Source organism: Tamandua tetradactyla, chromosome 11, assembly GCF_023851605.1.
Source record: "Tamandua tetradactyla isolate mTamTet1 chromosome 11, mTamTet1.pri, whole genome shotgun sequence".
NCBI lineage: Eukaryota > Metazoa > Chordata > Mammalia > Pilosa > Myrmecophagidae > Tamandua > Tamandua tetradactyla.
This window is the reverse complement of record NC_135337.1, coordinates 13942641-13965705: the sequence shown is the minus strand read 5'-3', so window position 1 is coordinate 13965705 and position 23065 is coordinate 13942641. Positions and strand designations below refer to the sequence as shown.

The 23065-nt window shown below is 36.3% G+C and overlaps 1 protein-coding gene across 2 annotated transcripts in view; it reads right to left on the bottom strand.

The window, feature by feature from the left end:
• Positions 1 to 23065, bottom strand: part of WDR47 (WD repeat domain 47) — a 142957-nt gene that overhangs the window by 68792 nt on the left and 51100 nt on the right. For both annotated transcript variants that reach the window (XM_077120027.1, XM_077120029.1), the window contains exons 4-7: positions 21773 to 21857; positions 19065 to 19867; positions 8232 to 8355; positions 1585 to 1763 (exon numbers count right to left, since the gene is read on the bottom strand). In XM_077120027.1, coding sequence (XP_076976142.1) covers positions 1585 to 1763; positions 8232 to 8355; positions 19065 to 19867; positions 21773 to 21857 — 1191 coding nt within the window. The remainder of the gene's footprint in view (positions 1 to 1584; positions 1764 to 8231; positions 8356 to 19064; positions 19868 to 21772; positions 21858 to 23065) is intronic.

Here is a 23065-nt window from a genome sequence, read left to right as displayed (position 1 = left end):
GACAGCAATTACAGGTTATAAGTGACCTGGGAGGGTCTTCTACACCACATAGGGAGGTTCTGGTTGTAAAAGCTAAAGAACTGAGATGCAGAGAACAGGGACCATACAGCTGGTGCAAACAGCTTAAGGCGTCCCATTACAAATGGAAACCCAGGACCCACAGGAGTGCACAGGTAAGGAGACGGGGACTAGGAAGCCAAGTCATGTTCCTTGAATGCACTATCCTCAGCAGTGCAGCCCCATAACTTGCGACTCACCCCATACCCCACGCACTTGAACATCATGACCTGCACCCCCATTCCACACTTCAAGCGCCCCCACCACCCCGCACATAACCACACACCTGCCCAGCCCAACCCACCTCTCCTGTGTAAGCGCAGTCTCGCCCCACCCCTTTGGAAACCCACCTCCCCCTCCCTGCCCCCTGAAGGTCCCCACCTTCATACCCAGGCTACACCGCCCCCAGGCCATACACATGATGTATATGTGTGCAGAGCTCAGGGGGCCCAATGCGGAGGCCAATGCCCCCCCCCCACCCTCCCTGAGCTCTGCACGCATGTACATTAGTTTACAATCCTCCCAGATTTGTTCACATGCACAGCCCCTAGTCACACCCCTCAGCTCTTGGCAAGTGCTGACCTGAGCAGCAGAGCCATACCTGCCCCCAACTCATGTAGGAGCAATCTAGACTCACTGACCCTGAGCTCTGTGCGCGCACACGCGCGCACACACACACATACACACACACAAGGGCCCCGCCCCCTAGACCAGTGCAAACCAGGGCTCTGCTCCCAGACCCGCACACCCACATAGCCTCATCCTCCCCACCACCGGGCACACATACATTTGTGCACTGACTTCTTGATCTCAACACATCACCACTGCTGTGCCCCACATCCATCCCATAAATACAAAGCTTTAGATTACTGAAGGAAATCAACTTCCAAAGTAAACCAATTGAGATATTTACATGATGGGAAGACAACAGAAGATTACCAAGCACATCATGATGCAGAGAGAGATATAACCCAGCCTAACAACCAAATTAAAACACAAGAGGAGACACAGACTTGGGAACAACTACTTAAAGATGTTCATATATTAATATCATGAATACAAAATACTGCGGGTTTAAGCACTGACAATAACAATTAAAATAACAGCTTAACATAATGCTTAGTAGGTGCAAGGACTAAGCACTTTACATACAGTAAGTCATTTCATATTCATGGCAACCTTGTGAGGTAGATGAGGAAACAGGCAAAAAGAGGTTGAATAACTTTCCTCAAGGCCCTCAGTTACCCTGAGACAGAGCTGGATCCACCCAACAGGTCTGCTTCCAGTTCTGTGTGCTGAATACCACACTCTTCTGCTCTAGTTGCTGAGATGCAAAAAGGATATTTAAAGAGAAAAAAACTAGATGAACACTCAGAATGCTGTGACTGCAAGAGATTATGTAAATCCACATTACTTGAAACATTTAAAACATTTTAAAATTTCAAACTGTACACAGTACCAGTAATTACATGACTTAAATAGCCTTTAAATAATATAAATTTTTTAAAAAGGGACAAAAGGACCAACCTATTAAGGAACTGTTCAGTAAGATTCTGCTGCTGATCAGGACCATCCTCCTGGTTCACACCTCCTTCAAGCAACATCTGTTGGTATATCTGTCTCTGTTGCTCCTTCTGTTCTAAATGCTGTTGGTAGCGTAATCTTTGCCTATAATATTCTTGAAATTGTTCTGTGGAATCTCGAAGCTTAAAAATATTAGAAAAAAATTATATATTTTAGCAGACTTATTTATATATTTAGAGGACATTGAATACATGTCCTCACTCAATAGCAACTTCTAGATATATAAAAAATACACAACTAGCTATATTTAGCAATTATGAAAAACTTAATATATTACTCTATGAAAAATAACATAATATCCATGAGTCTTAACACTCAAGTAGATCAGTTAATTTGCTTTGATTTCACAGACTGACCAAACTGACAGGCCATCCTGGTTCCCTGACTAGGCCAAAACAATAATGCAAATTATAGTGATCATAATGGAGACCGGGTCAGAGAATATCAATATAGATAAAGACCAGTACAGATCTGCTACATTACTTGAAAAAAAGTACTTACTATGAGACTGAATTAATATGAAGTAAATACAATATTAACCTTTTCCAATATGCTCAATTTTAGCACGTAAAAGGTTTAACAGTTCACTCTAGAGAGAAACATAAAATTTCGCATAAAAACAATACTTTAGCTCAGGTTGCAAATGTTCTTTCACAAGAACACAGAATAAATGGAAGCCAAATGTAGCATTCTCCACATTCTTACATTACCCTTCTAGAAGAACTGTACAGCACTGAAATTTAGAGGGCTAAGACATTTCATGAATTCCAATATTGACAAAGGAAGGCTTCCCTGTCAAGCTGGGATCTAATTATATAACATAGATCATATGCACTGAGGTGACCCCAAATTAAATCAACCATCTCTAAAATTGACTAACATTGACAATAAGCTTAACCAGGGGTCTTGTAGAGCCACTAACATCTAAAATTGTCTCCATATTCTAATTACTAATCACAATCCTCTATTTCCTAATACATAATAATAATTCTACGGATAAAATTATTCATATCTACTTTTTTCATCCAATAAACTTTTTTCCTTTTTGTGAAAAGTAACATTATATAAAATTTAGAAGCACATCACCATAATTAGTTGTAGAACAGATTTCTCCATATATACCTTTAATAGTAACCTTTCTACTTTACTCTCAATATTTAGTTGAAAACAAAAATGTATTCAACTTATTAAAACAATCTAAATACCCTTTTTATCTAAATACCCTTTTAAGTGGCATACTATATAAAATAAAATTGATACCCTACTTCACAATACAATTTCCGTTAAAAAATATCCCCCCCCCAAAAAATACGGAATTTTGAAGACTTAAATAAATGTATTATTCTGTATTATAAATGTCTTAATTTCTTCTTCATTAAACCTAATTAGTAAAATATAGACCACACATCTTAAAAAGGCAAACTAGCCATGTTTAATGTGAGTTTAATTATTTGAGCTCTAAAATAATGTTAATTAATGTCAATACTGGTATTTGAGGCAGTTAATAAATCCACCTGTTAAAATGCCCCAAAGACAGTCAATAAATAGGGTGAGCCCTCAATCTTGGGGCTCGTCCCTACGAAGCTTATTCCTGCAAAGGAGAGACTAAACCTACTGATAATTATGCCTAAGAGTCACCCCCAAGAGTCTCTTTTGTTGCTCAGATGTGGCCTCACTCTCCAAGTCCAGTTGGCAGATGAACTCACTGCCCAACTCCCTATCTGGGACATGACTTCCAGGGGTGTAAATCTCCCTGGCAACGTGGGACCTGACTCCTGGGGATGAACTAGGACCAAGCATCTTTGGAATGAGAAAGGCTTCTTGACCAAAAGGGGGAAGAGAGAAATAAGACAAAATAAAACCTCAGTGGCTGAGAGATTTGAAACAGAGTCAGGAGGTTATCCTAGAGGTTATACTCAAACATTATATAAATATCCCTTTTTTAGTTTAGGGTGTATTGAAGTGGCTAGAGGGAAGTTCCTGAAACTGTTGAACTGTGTTCCAGTAGTCCTGATTCTTAAGACAACTGTATAACTATATAGCTTTTACAGTGTGACTGCGTGATTGTGAAAACCTTGTGTCTGATGGTCCTTTTATCCAGGGTAAGAACAGATGAGTTAAAAAAAAAAAATAGGGGGAGATAAAGGGTAAAAATTGGGTAGATTGAAGTACTAATGGTCAATGAGAGGGAGGTATAAGAGGTATGGGTTGTATAATTTTTTCTTTTTTCTTTTTATTTCTTTTTCTGGAGTGATGCAAATGTTCTAAAAAAGATTATGGTAATGAATACACAACTATGTGATGATATTGTGAGTCACTGATTGTACATCATGTATGGATTGTATGTGTATGAAGATTTGTCAATAAAAATATGTTTTTTAATATCCAATAAAGGGATTTGCTGATATGTCAAAAAAAAAAGGAAAAAGCAGCATAAAAATGACAATGCCCCAACCACAATGTCATAACTGTATCACTCAAAAGATTTGCTAAAATTAAAAAAGACTGACATCACCAAGTATTGTCAAAGATGTGCAGCAACAGGAACTTTTATATATTGCTGGAAAAGATGCAATTTGGTATAACCATTTTGGAAAAACATTTAACAGCACCTACTAATTTAAGCACATAATTCAACAATTTGACTCATGCTTATACCCTACAGATATCTGTACATGAGTGCACCAAAAAACATATACAACAATGTTCATAGCAGTACTATTCATAATAATCCCAAACTGGAAATTACCAAAATGCCCACAGTAGAATGGATAAATGAATTATTGGTATATTCATATAACAGAATAGTTTTTATTTCTTGAAAATGAAAATGAAAAACTACTACTCTGTGCAACATGAATGAATCTCACTGAAATAATGTTGAGTGAAAGAAGCCTGACACAAAAGAGTACATGCTATGTGATTCCATTTACACTAAGGTAAAAAACTGGCAGCATTGATCTAAAGTACAAGAAGTCAAGATTCTGGCTAAATTTGGGGAGCTGGAGAGTGATTGAGAAGCAAGAAGATGGAATTTTAGGTTTTCTTTTTTTTAATGCAATTTCATTGCGATACATTCACATACAATGAATGCAATGCAATACATTCACATTGCATCTGAAGTATGCAATCAGTGGTTCATAGTATCATCATGCAGTTGTACATTCATCATCACAATCCTGAATTTTTGATGTTTTATATGATCTGAGTGATAGTTACACGGGTATGTTTAGATTTCGAAAATTCATTGAGTTGTGACTAAAGATATATACACTTTTCTGTCTGTATGTTTTTTTACATGGGCAGGCTCCAGGAACCAAACCTGGGTCTCAACACGGCAGGCAAGAACTCTGCCACTGAGCCACCAGTGCCTGCCCTGTCTGTATGTTTTTTAAAGCAAAGGTATGTACTTTAAAAATTCTGACTATGAATTTTAAATATCATGTGTACAATATAAAAGTATGCACAGAGAGTGATTTGATCAGTGAGTGGAAAAGCATTTGCAAAGTCCCCTTCGGGGAATGGTGAGAACAGAGAGAAATTCAACTTCCCGAAGTTGAATTCTTGATATTCTCACAAGCAGTGTGAACAACCAAAGCTATAGGCTAAGCCCCCAGTCTTGGGGTTTGCTCATAAGAAACTTAACCCCAAAAAGGATAGGTCAAGTCTACTTAAAATTTAGGCTTAAGAGTCACCTCCAAGAGAGCCTCTTTTGTTGCTCAGATGTGGCCTCTCTCTCCAGCCAACACGACGAGCGTGTCACCACCCTTCCCCTCTCTGCATGGGACATGACTCCCAGGGGTGTGGACCTTCCTGGCAACGTGGGATAGAAATCCTAGAATGAGCTGAGACTCAGCATCAAGGGATTGAGAAAAACCCTAAAATGGGCTGAGATTCAGCATCAAGGGATCGAGAAAACCTCTCGACCAAAAGGGGGAAGAGGGAAATGAGACAAAGTGTCAATGGCTAAGAGATTCCAAACAGAGTCGAGAGGTTATCCTAGAGGTTATTCTTACATTAAGTAGATATCACCTTGCTATTCAAGATGTTATGGGGAGGTTGGAGGGAACTGCCTGAAAATGTAGAGCTGTGTTCCAGTAGCCATGTTTCCTGATGATTGAATAATGATACAGCTTTCACAATGTGACTGTGTGATTGTGAAAACCTTGTGTCTGATGCTCCTTTTATCTACCTTGTCAACAGACGAGTAGAACACATGGAATAAAAATAAATAATAGGGGGAACAAATGTTAAAATAAATTTAGTTTGAAATGCTAGTGATCAATGAAAGGGAGGGGTAAGGGGTACGCATCATCTTTTTTTTTTGTTATCGTTTTATTTCCTTTTTCTGTTGTCTTTTTATTTCTTTTTCTGAATTGATGCAAATGTTCTAAGAAATGAAGAATATGCAACTAAGTGATGATATTAAGAATTACTGATTATATATGTAGAATGGAATAATCACATGTTAATGTTTTAGTTCTTTTGTTGTTAATTTCTTTTTAATTAATAAATAAATTTTTTTAAAAAGTATGCATAGAACATGCGTAATTATTTGAGTGGTAAGATTTTGAATGTTTATCTTTTTTAGCCATTGTTATGATAGTATTATTTTGTAACAGATAATTCAAATTAAAAAGAGATTGTTTAATATAAGTAAAGTGTCAGTGGCATAGAGATTTCAGAGTCGGGAGGTTATCCTGGAGGTTATTCTTACGCATTATATAGATATCCCTTTTTAGTTTATGGTGTATTGGAGGAGCTAGAGGGAAGTGTATTTCAGTAGACTTGATTTTTGAAGATGACAGTATACTATATAGATTTTAAAATGTGACTGTGTGATTGGGAAAACCTTGTGTCTAATGTTTCTTTTATCCAGGGGATGGACAGTTGAGTAAAAAAATAAAAAAATAAATAATAGGGGAAATAAAGGATAAAAATTGGATAGACTGAAATACTGGTGGTAGGGAAGGGTAAGAGTTATGGTATAAATGAGTTCTTTTTTTCTGTTTATTCCTTTTTCTGGAATGATGCAAATGTTCTAAAAATGATCATGGTGAAGAATACACAACTATGTGATGATACTGTGAGCCACTGACTGTATAATATGTTTGGACTGTATGTATATGGATATTTGTCAATAAACACATATTTTTTAAAGACCAAATATAGAAAAAAAATGCCCCAAAATACACAAAGACAACTAAATATACTATATATTCATACAGAGAAAGTAAGCCAATAAGAAGTTGTAGGTATTCTTTCTCCTATTCCCAAAATATCAGAAAATTCTTTTTAAATTCCATCCAAGAACTATTAAATTTTACAACCAGGCAAACCCTGGACACTGTGCCAAACATTAGAGACACCCAAATCATTAGGCCAAGACCTCAATCTTGAGGCTTGCTCTTGTGACGCTTATAGACCTAGAAACTTAGCCTTCCTATAGGTATGCCCAAGAGTTACATCCGGAGGACCTCTTCTGTTGCTTAGATGTGGTCTTTCTTAAATCCAGCTCTGCAAGTGAAAGCATTGCCTTCCCCCCTATTTGGGACATGACATCCAGGGATGAAAGTCTCCCTGGCAGCGTGAGAGAGGACCACCAGGGATGAGCCTGGCCCTGGCACTGGGGATCAATAATGTCATCCTGACCAAAATGGGGAAAAGAAGTATAACAACTAAGGTATCAGTGGCTAAGAGAGTTCAAATACAGTCGAGAGGCTACACTGGAGGTCATTCTAATGAATGCTTCAATTAGACATTTCTTCCTATTATAACTTGCCAAAACCCTTCCTGCCAATCCTAAAGAATACCAAAGGCATTATATAAGATTCCACAAAAGTTCCATGCACTAGAATAACTCTCCAAAACCTACAACTTCCACCTGGGTCCCTGGGCCAGACAAGTCCTGAAATGCAGAGGGACATCAACTAGTTCCATCCCCCTATTCCTTATCATCAATAGCTCCTTCCCACATGAAAAAGTGAGAATGGGAATAGCCCAAATACCCAGAAAGAGTGGGAGAAAGATCAAAGATGGTGGAGTTATATAGAAAAGATAGGGTTTAATAAATGAGTATGATTGCTCAATCATTATACTGGTATTTCTTTTAGCCTCCAGTACCTTAGAACAGTTAGAAATAAAAATCTAAAATTGTGGAACTGTAACCAATACCAAACTCTGAAATCAGTTCTACAACTCATTGCACTTTGGATATTTATGATGTACTTTGAAATTTTTTGCTTTTATGTATGCATGTTATTTAAAGAGAAGGGGGAGTATAACAGGGAAGATAGGATTTAACAAACGAGTAAGACTGCTGAATCATTATATGGCTATTTATTTTTGTCTCCAGTATCTTGGAACAGCTAGAAGAAAAGAAAAAACAAAAAATCATGGAACTGTAACCCATACCAAACTTTAAAATCTGTCTATAGCTACTTGCTAAAATGTACTTGGAAATTTATTGCTTTTCTATATATATGTTATATTCCACAATTAAAATAAAGTTAAGAAAAAATATTCCATTCAAGAAAATGCTATTACTTCTTATAAGGAGAATGAAAGACACTATATGTACTAAACATTACCTCATTTTTTTCTTGCTTGGCTGGTCCTGGATTCTGTGCACCATTTGCAGGATCTTTTTCTGAAAATGAACTATGGCCCAGGATTTCACTGCTGATAGGCCGCTGAGTCTCAACAGGTGTATCACTTCAAAGGTGCAAAAACAAAAACACAGAGGTGGAGATGAAGAAGAATATATTTTTAATTACAGGAATCTTGATTTTTATAAATGTAGAAAACTTAGTAAGTGTATATTAAATGCTCAGAAATAAATTTTCATTCTTCTTTCTTCTCTTAAGTATATAATATAAAGAATTAAAAAAATAGAACATGCTTACAATGGAGGAGCACTAGATTATTAGGCAAGGAGGGTACGGGATCCAATTTAAAATCACTTACGTGACCTTAGGAAAGTAACTTACATTTCCTATGGCTCAGATTCATTTATTAACTGAATAATAGGTTAGATGACCTGATGCCTAAAATTCTCTTTGTGAACTCTCTCTGAGACTTTGTTATCCAAACGTTTATTTTTTTCCTCTAGTATGTTTCTATAAAATTTTAAGAAATTTTGAGATTTTTATTAAAAGGCTTTCTTCAGTCTATCTGAATGTAATATAAACCTAAAGAAACATTTTCCCAATATTTTTCATGTATCCTAAAACTCTTATGTTAGACTGTTGCTAATAGTCTTCTAAAACATTGACAACTTCTACTTTTCATAGTTACTCTATTAAAACATTTTAATAACTAGCATTATGCAAAGATGACGAATGCCACAGACAGTTATGCATATTCCCTATTGGGAACAAAAAAAGTAAGACAAACTCTGCCTTCATGTATTTTGATTATGACATGTCTTCTGCATATAACCTATCAAAATATACCTAAGATGGGCAGGCAACAGTGGCTCAGTGGCAGAGTTCTCGCCTGCCATGCCAGAGACCTGGGTTTAATTCTCGGAGCCTGCCCATGCCAAAACAAAAAACAACAAAAAAAAATACACACACACACACACACACACACACACACATATGTATTATTATATAAAATACATTATATAATAATATATATATAGCTAAGAATCACAGAACAGAGCCATTCATCTTCATAAAGACACCATTGATTAGGAATCTTGTGAATGGATAAAACTACACAAGAAATGGAGGAAGTTAAGGATAAAACTGTGGAAAATGTCTTTGTTCAAGACTAAGTGGGAAAAACATGAGCCAGTGAAGAAGAATTAAAAGGTGTGCTGACATACTTGGAATCGCAGGTAGGACATGAGATTTTGCTGGTTTGTCCAGAGTGATGCCCCGATGAATCCCAGAGTGATTCAATCAGAGAGTGGAAAAGTTATCTGCAAAGCTCCCTTCGGGGAGTGGTGAGAACAGGGAGAAATTCAACTTTCCCAAGTTGAATTCTTGATATTCTCACAAGCAGTGTGGACAACCAAAGCTATAGGCAGAGCCCCCAGTCTTGGAGTTTGCTCATATGAAACTTAACCCCAAAAAGGATAGGTCAAGTCTACTTAAAATTTAGGCCTAATAGTCACCCCCAAGAGAGCCTCTTTTGTTGCTCAGATGCGGCATCTCTCTCCAGCCAACACAACAAGCAGTCTCACCACCACCCCTCTCTACGTGGGACATGACTCCCAGGGGTGTGGACGTTCCTGGCAACGTGGGACAGAGATCTTGGAATGAATGGAGACTCAACATCAAGGGATTGAGAAAAACCCTAGAATGAGCTGAGACTTAGCATCAAGGGATTGAGAAAACCTTCTCGACCAAAAGGGGAAAGAGTGAAATGAGACAAAGTGTCAATGGCTGAGAGATTCCAGAGTCGAGAGGTATCCTGGAGGTTATTCTTATGCATCGGTAGATATCATTTTGTTATTCAAGATGTAACGGAGAGGCTGGAGGGAACTGCCTGAAAATGTAGAGCTGTATTCCAGTAGCCATGTTTCTTAAAGATGACTGAATAATGATACAGCTGTCACAACGTGACTGTGTGACTGTGAAAACCTTATGTCTGATGCTCCTTTTATCTACCTTGTCAACAAAGGAGTAGAACATATGGAATAAAAATAAATAATAGGGGGAACAAAAAAAAAGGAGTGCTGACAGAAAACTTACAGATGAAACCAGAGAAGGCAGAGTCACAAAGGCAGTGGAGCAGAGAATCTCAAGGAATAGGTCATCAACGTCAAATGCTGCAGAGAGATGCACTGTTATAATGAATTAAGAATCAAGACCTGTGTCTGGTCTTAGTTCTACCACTAACTTGCAATGACTTAGGTAAGCCAAAGTCTATACTAGGTTGAATCATACAAATTGAGAAAAAATGAGGAATTAGATCTCTTAAGTTCCTTTAAAGATAGCATGTTCAGTGTTCTAAAGATCGAAGCAGAATAGGAATTAGCAGAGGCAAGTGGATTTGGAAATTAGATATGACTTAAAAGAAGGGAGATTCGATGAAAGAAAAAAATAAAAGAATCCTTCTCAATCTCCTTGCTGGTTCATCCTCCTTTACACAACCTTAGTTACTCAAAGCACAGTCCTAGGGGCTCTTCTCTTTTCTTGCTATACTCTTTAGTTTTAAGAGAATCATTAAAATACTTTTAAAAATTGAACTTGATTTTAAGAGGCCTGAAAAAAGGCAATGCACAAGGTAGTCTCTGCTCTACCTGCCAGCCTTCCCAGGTAGTTTTCTCGCCCTCACTCACCAAACTCCACCCACACTGACTTAACTTCCTTTCCTCAGACTCAAATAGTTCTCCCCTGCTTCTGAAACTCACAAAGGCTGTGTATTCTACTTGGAATGTTTTCCTATTCCCCACCTACTCCTTTGGTCACTCATTATTTAGTTTAAGCATCACTTCCTTAAGTAAAACATTCTTAGATCTTTAAACTGAGGCAGGTTCTGCTGATCTCAAGAGTAACCCACACAACCATAATTAGATAACTATATATTTTGTTGTTTAAATGTCCGCCTCTTCCATTATGTAAACCCAATGAGGACAAAGACTATATCTGTCCTATTCACCACTAAATCCCCAATGCCCAGCCGAATCCCTCATACATAGTAGGTACTTAAAATTTTTGATCAATTAATGAAGTAGAGGCAGTGAGGACAGCCTGGACTTTTTCTACTTTATCCTTTCCTGCATTTACCAAATCCTCCACCAGAAAACAGCATGAAACATACCCCAAAGCAGAAACAAGTTACGGGAGCAAGTAGAATAGATTGTTTTATTCAATTCATAATCCCAAATGATAACCTCTCCTTGATTACTGCTCGATTTCCTCGAAAACTTTATAAGATTTGAACAAAACAAAAGAAATAGCATCCAAAAACTTACTTAGCAAAATGGCTTGGCAGATAACATAAATATACTAAATGAATGAAAATGAGCTCTTTATAAATGACTCTCATATTTCAATTATATACTTACTGTAAACATGGTATGACAGCTGAACCATTTTTTGAGATTTAGCAACTTAAATTTTTAAAAAATAAAACTTTACTAAAAACCTCATTATTTCTCTAGAGAATTCAGAGGTTAAGTGTGAAGACAAATGTATTTTTACTAAATATTCAAAAAAATTAATAGTATGACCTAGGAATGCATTTACATATGTATTTATATTCTGCAGCATTTAAGCCCTTCTTAAGGAAGGAACGTGTCCTAGTTCTCTCTCACACTTCAGAGCCTCTGAACATACTATTCCCTCTGCCTGAAACATTCCTTTCCTGACCCCTTTTTTCCATTTTCCAAGCCAACTCCTAGTCATCCTACACTTCTGACAAGTCTCCTTTGATCACCCTTCCCCAAATCTAAGAAAGGCACACCTTCTACATGCTTTCCAGAAATCTACAACCTCCAGATGGATCCATGGACCAGATAAGTCCTGAAAACCAGCCCAGCCTCTCCAGAACATCAGATAGTTCCATCTCCCTACCCCATATTATTGACAGCCTTTCCAACATCAAAAAAGTTAGAATGGCCATAGCCCAAACACCCCTAAAGAGAGGCATAAAAAGTTCAAAGATGCTGGTGGAGTTATACAGAGAAGATAGGATTTAACAAATGAATATGATAACTGAATCATTAAATTGATCTCTTTTAGTCTCCAGTGTCTTAGAGAAGCTAGAAGTAAAAACCTAAAATTGTGAATTGTAACTGATATAAACTCTGAAATATGTTCTACAACTAACTGTGATGCTGTTTTGAAATTTTTTTGCTTTCTAGTATATATATATTTATTTTTACAAAAATGGAAAAAAAAGTCAATTGTGATGATAAAAAAAATTTATGCCTTCTAACCTCCTATGTTCTGGGGCAGCAAAAAGGAAAAATCTGAGATTTTTCAAGGTAGCCCATGACAAACTTTAGGATCTGTCCTGTAACTACTTGTTAAAGAGTGCTTCGAAAATGATTGCTTTTTTCTTTCTTTGCTTTATATATATGTTATATTATACAACAAAAAAGTTAAAAAAAAAAAAAAAACTGGTGAGTGAATGAGATGACTAGCAACACCAGCTAGAAAAGAGATTAACAAATAATACACAATTCCTAAGTTCCTAAACATACATACATAGACCCATACACAGAGGAGAAAGTATGAAGACCTGGAAAGAGTTTTCAGCTAGCAGATTCTGCTCTATACTACTACTGACCATAAGAAGCCCCCTTGTATGTCCATAAAAACAGAATGTATAAAAGTTAACTCCATAGAGAAGTCACCATCATAAAGTAACTTTTGATTTACCTTCAGAATTTACACAGTACTTCCATATGTATTATCTCATTTACCTTGCACAATAACCTGTGAAATAGGTTATTACCCCCATTTCACAGAAGAGGAAACCGATTCAAATAAAAAGTGACTCTCCTGTAATTGCAGATCTGGTAAATACAGATAAGACTTGAATCTAGATCTTCAGACTCCAAATCCAATGCTAGCCCATGCCTGGACCATACTCTAATTTTGAGAGTATTACAATGAATAGCCAAAATTTCCATATTTCAACTGATTTTTCTTCCTTTTTGTTTTTGTTTTTGTGTTTGTTTTTGTTCAAGTGAACGGATAGCCTTTCATCACACCACACACTCCTTTATAAACCTTTCTTTCGTGTTTCATCTTTTTATTTGCCATACATAGTAAACAATCACTACATCCTCAGCATGTAGCATACTCTTGGCACATAGTAGATACTCAGATACTTGTTTTTTTTTAATGAGTACTGACTTCAAACAAGTAGAAGACTCTACTTGTGGCATCTTTAGCATAGTTAATCTAATTGGGCTTCCCAATAATTTTTTAATTGCATTTTAGATGCATTTAATTGCATTTCAGATGCAATTAAAATACTTTTCACATGGATCTTTTTAATGTCAGCTGATTAAGGGAGGAGGGTATTTGGTTCTAGGGTGATATAAGCTCTATCCCAAAGCAAAATCCAAATGTTAATAATATTAGCCTGATGCAGATACAAAAGATAATTTCTTTGCCACAGAACCTTACATTTTTGTATTAAGTACGATTACCTGCATTAGTCTAACTGCAGTAATTCCAAAGCTTAGATGTATATTTTGGTACATTAAAAAAAAAACGTCATTTAACTTCTTGTTTGTTTCAATGTAATGCTCTTAAAGTCATAGCATGAAAATAACTGACCTGTTCTATTCTTAGAAGTTTGAAATAACAGTATTTATTTCATTATTTTTGAAATAAATAAATAATTTCTATATGTTTTGGGTATGTCTGTGTATGTTGTTATAACAGTTTTCACTGCCTAGGTGTTTATAATAAAAAAGAAAATTAAAAAGTTCTGAGTGTACATAATATTTAGTAATAAACTTCCATCAGATATTAAAAAAAATACAAGGTGAACTTTATTGTATATAGCTATTTTTATTATTGTTTCATTTTTCGTTACAAAATATAATTTCCTGTGATATAAAAAATATTTTTTAATGATTCAGATCCTGAATTAGTCTATGTACTTCATTTGTTTAGAAAAAATTTTTTGGATTTTAGAATGTGATTTGTATATTTAAAGTTCTTATGGACATAACTGAAAGGAATGTATAAACCAGTCTTTTGTTAAGTGGCTGTTTTTTTTCACATGTGCAGGCACTGGGAATCGAACCCGGGTCTCTGGTATGGCAGGTGAGAATTCTGCCACTGAGCCAATGTCGCACCACCCTAAATGGCTTTTTAATTGGAAAAAAATGAAAGACTAATTTTTACATTTATTCACAACACAGTAATTCTCCCATAGCACTTCTCAGCAACTCTCTGACCTTACCAACAAACATTATGAGCTCTCAAAGGGAGAAATTTACACTTACTGAGCACCAATCACCTGCTTGCCATTCTGCTAGGAGTTTTATCTTGTTTTGCAAGTCAACATCATTTCCTATTTTATAGAGTAGACAACTGAGGTTCAGAGAGATTAAGTAACCGTCCCAAGGTCACAGCTAGTAAATGGCAAAACTATTGTTCGAACCCAAGTCTGACTCTGAAGACCATGTTCTTTTCATTATTCCACAACTCACAAGTTGTCCAAGTTCTGATGTTTTCTGGGTTATTGCTACTGTTCAGCTGGTAACATATGCATTAACTACTTTCTAACATGCCACATTTTGCCTCTCCGCTTATTCTATAATGGTCTAATAACTTTTACTCCACTGCTTGTCATCTTTACCCAGTCATCTGTCAACATTCCTCAATTTCTACTACTTTCCTTACCTAGGCAACATCACATGTATAGTCAGATTTGGCTAGATTCTTTTTTTTTTTCTCTGTAAAGACAATCCTACTGATGCACAAGTCCAAATATGCCATTCAAATACTGACGAAGGAGTTCTTGTCATCATATGTACACAGAGGAACATCTAACCAGCCCAGACATGGAAATTTTCTCCAAAGGGATTGGAAAGTTCAAGAAAGGCTTAATATAATCTCTACCAGTGTTAAAGAATCCCTATTCCCTTGGGATTTAAATGATAGGATGCTGCTATATAAAATTATTTTCATCCATTTTCATGACTAGCTATCATCTCTAGCTTTCAAATGTGAAATATGAAGAAGTAGCGTGCCTTAAGAAGTCACCTAAGATAGGACTAAGGTAGAGCTGAATACAGGGTAAAGGATATCATCCATATTTTAAAACTTCAACTTCTGTGTGAGACCAAAGGGAGAGGTGTTTATTTGGCGCAAAATTTATATTTTGGGTAGTGTATTACCTAATGTAACTTGTATGGCCAGTTTTGTTGAATACCATAAATACATGGAATCTTGAATAGGGCAAGAGATTTTGCTGGTTTGCTCAGGTTTTGTGATGTCCAGAAATATCCCAGAGTAATTGTGGCAGTGAATAAAGAAGTATTTGCAGGATCCCCTTGGGGGACTGGGGAAAAGGGAGAATTTCTGACATTCTCATAAGCAGTGGTGACAACCAAATCAATGAGTCAAGCTCTTGGTCTTGGGGTTCACCCTGTGAGACTTGTTCCCACGAGGGATATGCTGGGTCTGCTTGGAATTGGACCTTGGAGTCACCCCCCGAGAACCTCAGATGTGGCCTCTCTCTCTGGGCCAACTCGGCAGGTGAACTCACTGCCCTCCCCACTACCTGGGACATGACTCCTAGGGTGTAAATCTCCCCAGCAATGTGGAACAGAACTCCAGGGAAGAGCCAAACCAGCATCAAGAGATTAGGAGGGTCTTCTTGACCAGGAGGGGGAAGAAAGAAATGAGACAGAATAATGTTCTGGTGGCTGAGAGATTCTGAACAAGTTGAGAGGTTATCCTGGAGGTTATTCTTATGCATTATATAGATATTCTTTTTTATAATGTATTAGAGTGGCTGGAGGGTGGTACCTGGGATTGTTGAGCTGTGTTCCAGTAGCCTTGATTCTTGAAGACAATTGTATAAAGATATAACTTTTACAATGTGACTGTGCGATTGTGAAAACCTTGTTTCTGATACTCCTTTTATCCAGAGTATGGACAGATGAATAAAAAAAATATGGATAAAAAATAAATAAATACTGGGGGGGGAAGGGTAAAATAAATTGGGTAGATGGAAAAACAAACATTTTAAATTTTATAGAAATACATAAATAACAGCAAGACTCTATATTTTACCATCTTAATGTTCCTTTACTATTGTGCATTTATCTACATGTAAAAATGTGAATTTTATATTCATTTAAAATATTTACATAGTCATCTATGCAATTTTGATCATACTGTCTATACAATTTTTAATTTTGCATTTTTTTAACTTAGTTTATCAGAAGTTTTTTCCATCGACCTAGATAGTTTTAATTATTACTGAGAATACAATATAAGTAACATTCTCATATTGTTGGAAAAAACAAAAAAGAAGTCACATAGACTACTCCCTAGCCTTCTGAAAGTCCCTCACTTAAATGACCCAAGAATCTTCCTCTCTCTTTAAAGAACACTAAAGAAATTATCACAAACCTCCTCCTCTATAATATCACAGCAACTTAACAGAAAATGCTTCCATCTATATTTATCCTGTATTTCTTATAATTTAACTAAAGATCTTCTCTTGCTTTAATTAGAAACAGAAATTCCAAGTCCAATACTCCTTCCTCAGCATAGAATGCATCCCACTATCCTATGTGACTTTGTAAAGGCTTCACAAAATAAACTTACTGCAGTCAATACTGATTCTTCACAGTACCAACTCTGACATAGGAAACCAGTGATACGTCCTAATGATTCTCCTGATAAAGCAAGGCAGAAACTTTCCTAATCCCTGCAATAAAGTACTGCTAATCAGGAGGTCATTATTTCAAGCCAGGTTTAAAGGAAAAACTGAGTGGTGGCTTTAACACTTATTTCCTTCATATATATATATATATGTATATAAAGAATTACTGAAGAGGGCAATGCAACGGTAGCACAGTGGCAGAATTCTCACCTGCTGTGCCAGAGATCTGGGTTCAATTCCCGGAGCCTGCCCATGCCAAAAAAAAAAAAAAAACCACAAATGAAACTTTGTTTTGCCATGCCAGAGACCCAGGTTCGATTCCTGGAGGCTGCCTATGCCAAAATAAATAAAGAAAGAAAGAAAGAATTACTAAAGAAAGATAAGTGGAAATTATCAGAAATTTGTATGTCCACAGTTGTTCGCTACAGTACTACTTATAGGAGAAAAAAAACTGGAAAAGACCTGAATAAGAACTTGGCTAAAATTCTGGTACAGTCATAAAATGGAATACTGCAAGGGCCCTATACTGAAGCACCTACAGCGGACAGACCATCAGTCTCAATTCCCTTTTTAAAGGGGGCTAGAAATCTCTGAGGGGGAAACTGAGGGAGGATTAGAATTAGGGCAGTGGCTGGCTGATGAGCAAAGGGCACATTCCAAAAAGTGGTCAAACCTTTTTCAAGGATAAAGGTATCTCTAAGAAGAACAGCAATAAACAGCTTCTGGGGACCCAACAACCACTGACCTGAGAGAGTCATCTAAGATCAAGCACCTACAAGGTGAAAGAAGAGGAGGGTAGTAAAACAGTTAATAAAAATTACAAAAGGAACAAAAAACTATAAAAGCACATGGTCCCACAATGTTGGGGCCCCTCATCCCTCACCTTTCTTTGTAAAAGTGCTCACATCTCCTTCTTACATGCATGCCCAATAAATGTTCTGCCTGTTTACACTCAAAAAAAAAAAAGAATACTGCAAACTCATTATTAAACACTGACCTCAAGAAATAAGGATATGGATATGTCATGGTTAGGGACAGGTGTCAACTTGGCCAAGTTGTGGTACCTGTTCATCTGATTGGGCAAGCGCTGGCCTGTCTGTTGCAATGAGGACATTTCATAGGATTAGGTCATGATCACGTCAGCTACATCCACAGCTGATTCCATTTGTAATCAGCCAAAGGGGAGTGTCTTCTGCAATTAGTGATGCTAAATCCAATCATGGGAAGCCTTTTAAGGAGGACTCAGAGGAGACAGGTTCCATTCCTGCTTTGGCTGGTGAGCCTCTCCTGTGGAGTTCATCCAGGCCATCCATTGGAGTCATCGGCTTCGCAGCCTGCCCTGTGGATTTTGGACTCTGCGTTTCTACGGTCACGTGAGACACTTTCATAAATTTTATATTTGCAAGTGTTCCCTGTTGATTCTGTTTCTCTAGAGAACCCTAACTAATACAGGATATAAAGATATAAGCTTTCTTTTATAATTTTAATTACCAAAATTTTAAAAGCTCTTTCCGAAGTTACTTAGAAATATGCTTTAACTTTTAAGGACTGTGATGGTTTGGAACTATATGTACCCAAGAAAATCATGTTCTTAAAGCTGATTCATTACTGCGAGTGTAATCCTATTGTAAATAGGTTTTCATGAAGTTACTTTAGTTAAGGCATAGCCCAGGGAGGGTCTTAACCTTCTTAATAGATACCTTTATACATAGGATGAATACAGAAAAAAAAACACCACAGAAGCAAGAAGATGAAAGCAACGAAACCTGGAAGAGGAGAGACCAGCAGACACTGCCATGTGCCTTCCCATGTGGTAGAGGACCCAAGGATTATTGGCAGCCAATCTTCAGGAAGAAAGCATTACCTTGATGACACCTTCTTTTGAACATTCTCATGGCCTCAAAACTGTAAGCTTGTAAGCTAATAAATTCCCAGTGCTAAAGGCAATCATTTTATGATATCTGCTCTTAGCAACCTAGCAAACTAAAACAAGGACTAACTTCCATCTATTGGGACTTAAACTTTAAAAACACACCCACATACTACAATTAGGTTATCTCAGATTTGTGGAGATTTCCTAATTTTTATGAATAAGTACTTACCGCTCAGGAGATTCTTCATAAATACTGTGACATTCTGTATTCTCAAGCATGAGACTTCTACTAAGATTTTGTACTCCTGGATAATGGAAGTTAGCAAAGGAGTGTGACATTGGAGAAGTTTTGTTCCCAAGGTCTGAGATTCTCTTATCGTGACTAGTTAGTCCATAAGTGAGGCCATCTAAAGCAGGATTCAGGGAGCGAGTCATATAGGCATCAGCTGATTGAGGCCTTCTCATTGGGGACGATGGATAAGGAGAAAGTTTACTGATAAGAGGAGTCAAAAGATCAGCATATGCAGCTTTTGTAGGTTTCAGAAGTTTGTCAACGTGAATATTAAGCATTTTCTGTTCAAATGCACAAGAGAAGACAGAAGATGGAAGATTCTGAAGCCATGATAATAAGCTCAGATCCAAATCATCACAACCATTACCACATAAGAGGTCAATGCCAAGAAGTACTTCACTTTCTGTAATTTCTTCTCCAGTTGCTTTACTCTGACAAAATTCTACACAACATTCATAAAGTAGGCCCTTCATTACAAGCTGAAATAAACGATTATTACTTGCTTTAAAACCAGCCTCACTAAGCTTCCTATCAGCAGGGATGAATTCTGCAACCATAATACAAGCCTCTTCAAAACAGTGAACTCGTGCAGTGCTAGGGTTCCAATCCTTAAATTCGGCATGATTGGTCAGACGAGGCAAAGTCAAAAGCAAACAGAGCTTGCTATAGTCATCTTTAGAAGGGCAGTACTCTTCTAGGGCATGTAAACATTGCACAGCTTCCTGCATGGTAAATTCCAGCTGTAAGAGAAATAGAACTGATCACCATAAAAAGAGAAAATGTGAGATATCAAAACAATAAGATGCTCTTTTATTCAACTACAAAGATATTTTACAAACTTTCATAAATTAAACTGCAGAAGGAAGACTCTAGTGCCACAGACTACTTATATAATTTGTAAGGTTTATAACAACTTTCAAGTCAGGAACTAACATCTTTTCAGTACTATAATAAAAATATGAAAAAATTTGGTTAACACATTATGCTTTTATCTATAAAGATACTGTTCTTGTTCACAGATAAGATAGTACATTTTGAAATATATATATTTCTAAGGATAAAAATAACTGCATTTTCTAGAAATGAAAACTGAAGCACGCCAATACTCAAGTGTTTATAAAGTTTGCTATTACTACAGCCTACCCAAGGGCAAAAGAGTCATTCTCTTAGTTCAAACTTGCATGGATAAATTTTTATGGGCAAAGAAATCAAATCAAGAGAAGGGAACATCTACAGGTTATTTGCTACAAAAACAGTACAGTGATAGAACAAAAGAAAGCTTAGCTGAAAAGACAAATTATGACATTTGTTAGAGAATATTTTCTTAGAACTATAAGCATTTAGCACTGTAAAGAACCCTAGAAATTAGCTAGTCCTCCATATTTTATATAAAATACCTCCAAAAAAATAAAATAATAAAATAAAATACCTCCATCTTTTATACATGGGAAAAGTTAAGGTGCAGATTAAACCAGGTAATTCAGTTGGTTAGTGACAAAGACAGTATAAAAATTAGTTCTCCTGACTCATGTTCCACTCTTGTTTTCACTTTTGGACATTGCACTGGTTTGAAAGTGTTATGTCCCCAAGAAAAGCCATGTTCTTCTAACCCAATCTTGTGAGGGCAGACCTATTGTTGGAGTGGGACTTTTTGAGTAGGTTGTTTCCATGGAGAATGTGACCCACCCAATTGTGGGTGGAACCGTTTGATTTGGTTGTTTCCACCCATTCAAAGTGGGTCTTAAACTGGGGTCCTTTAAGAGGGAAATATTTTGGAGAAAGTTCAGACACAGATGTTCGGAGATACAGAAGGAGGACACCTTGGGAGACGCCGAAAGCTTAGAGAGCCATTTGAAAACCAGAAGCAGGGAGAGAAAGACAGCATACATCACTATATGCCTTCCCATGTGACAGAGAAACCCTGAACACTTTTTGAGTAAATGTACCCTCTTGTTGATGCCTTAATTTGGACATTTTCATGGCCTCAGAACTGTAAATTTGTAGCCTAGTAAACCCCTTTGTAAAGTTAATCCATTTCTGGTATATTACATTCTGGCAGCTTTAGTAAACCAAAACAGACATCATTTTCTGGTAAACATTTCCCTATTACATATGAAAGTTCGCATTGGTTTACTTCAATGAACACTTATTGGCACTTAATAAAAGTTTCCTTGCTTTGGAATATGACCTAATACAAATATTAAAACTTTAAAAGTAACTCTCTATTCAAAAAGAATTTAGGATTACTAAATTTGAATTTTCATAAAGATAAACATTTTATGAAAAAACTACTTTCTGGATCAAAGAAAACACTGAAACAGAAAAGGAAGGCAACTCCCTTTGGGATAAGAAAAGAAGTAATGATAAAGAGCCAGTAAGTGAAATATCTCTTGCTTATCTCAATCTAAGAGGGGATAATGTACAATTCAACAAGCCAGCCTTCATATATTATCTTGACTTAAATCACTGAATAAGTTTGGAAACACTATAGATTGAAAGTACTACATCTGCAAAATAGTTGACTTGCCCCATCCCAGCTCAGAAAAACCTTGAGCATTCATGATACTAATCTTTGTTGTAGTGAAAAAAATGTGTGTGACTGAAAACAAGACTATGGCGCAAACCTTCAGGAATAAAAATCTTACATGCTGGGGTTCATCTTCTGCTGACATTGCATTGTTAACACACAAAGCTTCTAAAAACTTCTGCTTCAGGATAATATAACGAAACCTATGATAAATAAAAGATAAAATATTAAATACGGGTAAAAAGTTGAATGATAGCCATGTCAAAGACTGGAAATGAAATCCATGTTCCTAAAGCAAAAGCAGGCCAAATTTGTTTTAAAGGACCAATTATTTCTTTTTAAAACATTTATTTTAAAAAACTTAATTTTCCAATATCTGCTAAGTCAAATGTATTCTTAAGTTACTACAGATACTTTGCTTTCAGAAGATTCTTAAATATTTAACAAAGCTTTTATTACATTAAAACTATAATTTGAATAATTTAAGTTATCAAGCAATCACAATTTAGCACTCAATGGAAAGATATTTATTTCCAATATTAATTTGAAACAAAAATTAAGCATTTGCAAAAGTTGTCAAATATCACTTAAGAGGAAATAAAAGTCCTTTATATTCAAAATGTTTTGTTTTTCCAAAATATATCATGTCTCTTCTTTTAAACATGAGAAAGGTCTAACAAAAAACAAGATGAAGGGGAAGGAGGAAATGGATAACATCTCCAAAAACTCACAAAGTAATTAAAGACCCAAAGTTTTTTTTTTAATTAACCAATGAGCTTCAATTTATGAATGTTTTTCCCATGTTTCCCTTCTTAGACTATCTCTCTCTTCCCAGAATTATCTTAAAGCAAATCAAAGATATATTATTCCAATTCTAAATATTGCATAAAACTGTTTTTAAGTGAAGTAATGAGGGTACTATCTTAGACGTAGGCTCTTGGAGAAGTGGAATCTGTTGGAATTTCACTTAATAAGGGGATAATCCAATGCCTTCCATACAGTAAGCACTCTATTAGAGGATTTATTAAATTGAAAAATTTAGTAAAAAAGATTGTATGAAGTATCGTTACATTTTTAATATGCCACAGAGGTACTTTACTCATTTTTTTTTCAATCTACTAAATTTATTTTAACATTTGTTCCCTCTATTATTTTTTTATTTTTAATCCCTATGTTTTACTCATCTGTCAATACCATAGTTAAAAGGAGAATCAGACACGAGGTTTTCATGATCACACAGTCACACTGCGAAAGCTATATCATTACACAATCATCTTCAAGAAACATGGCTGACTTCGTGACCAAGATGGCGGCTTAACAATGTGCGCATTTTAGTTCGTCCTCCAGAACAACTACTATATAACCAGAAACAGTACAGAACAGCTCCCAGAGCCATGATAGTAACCAGACA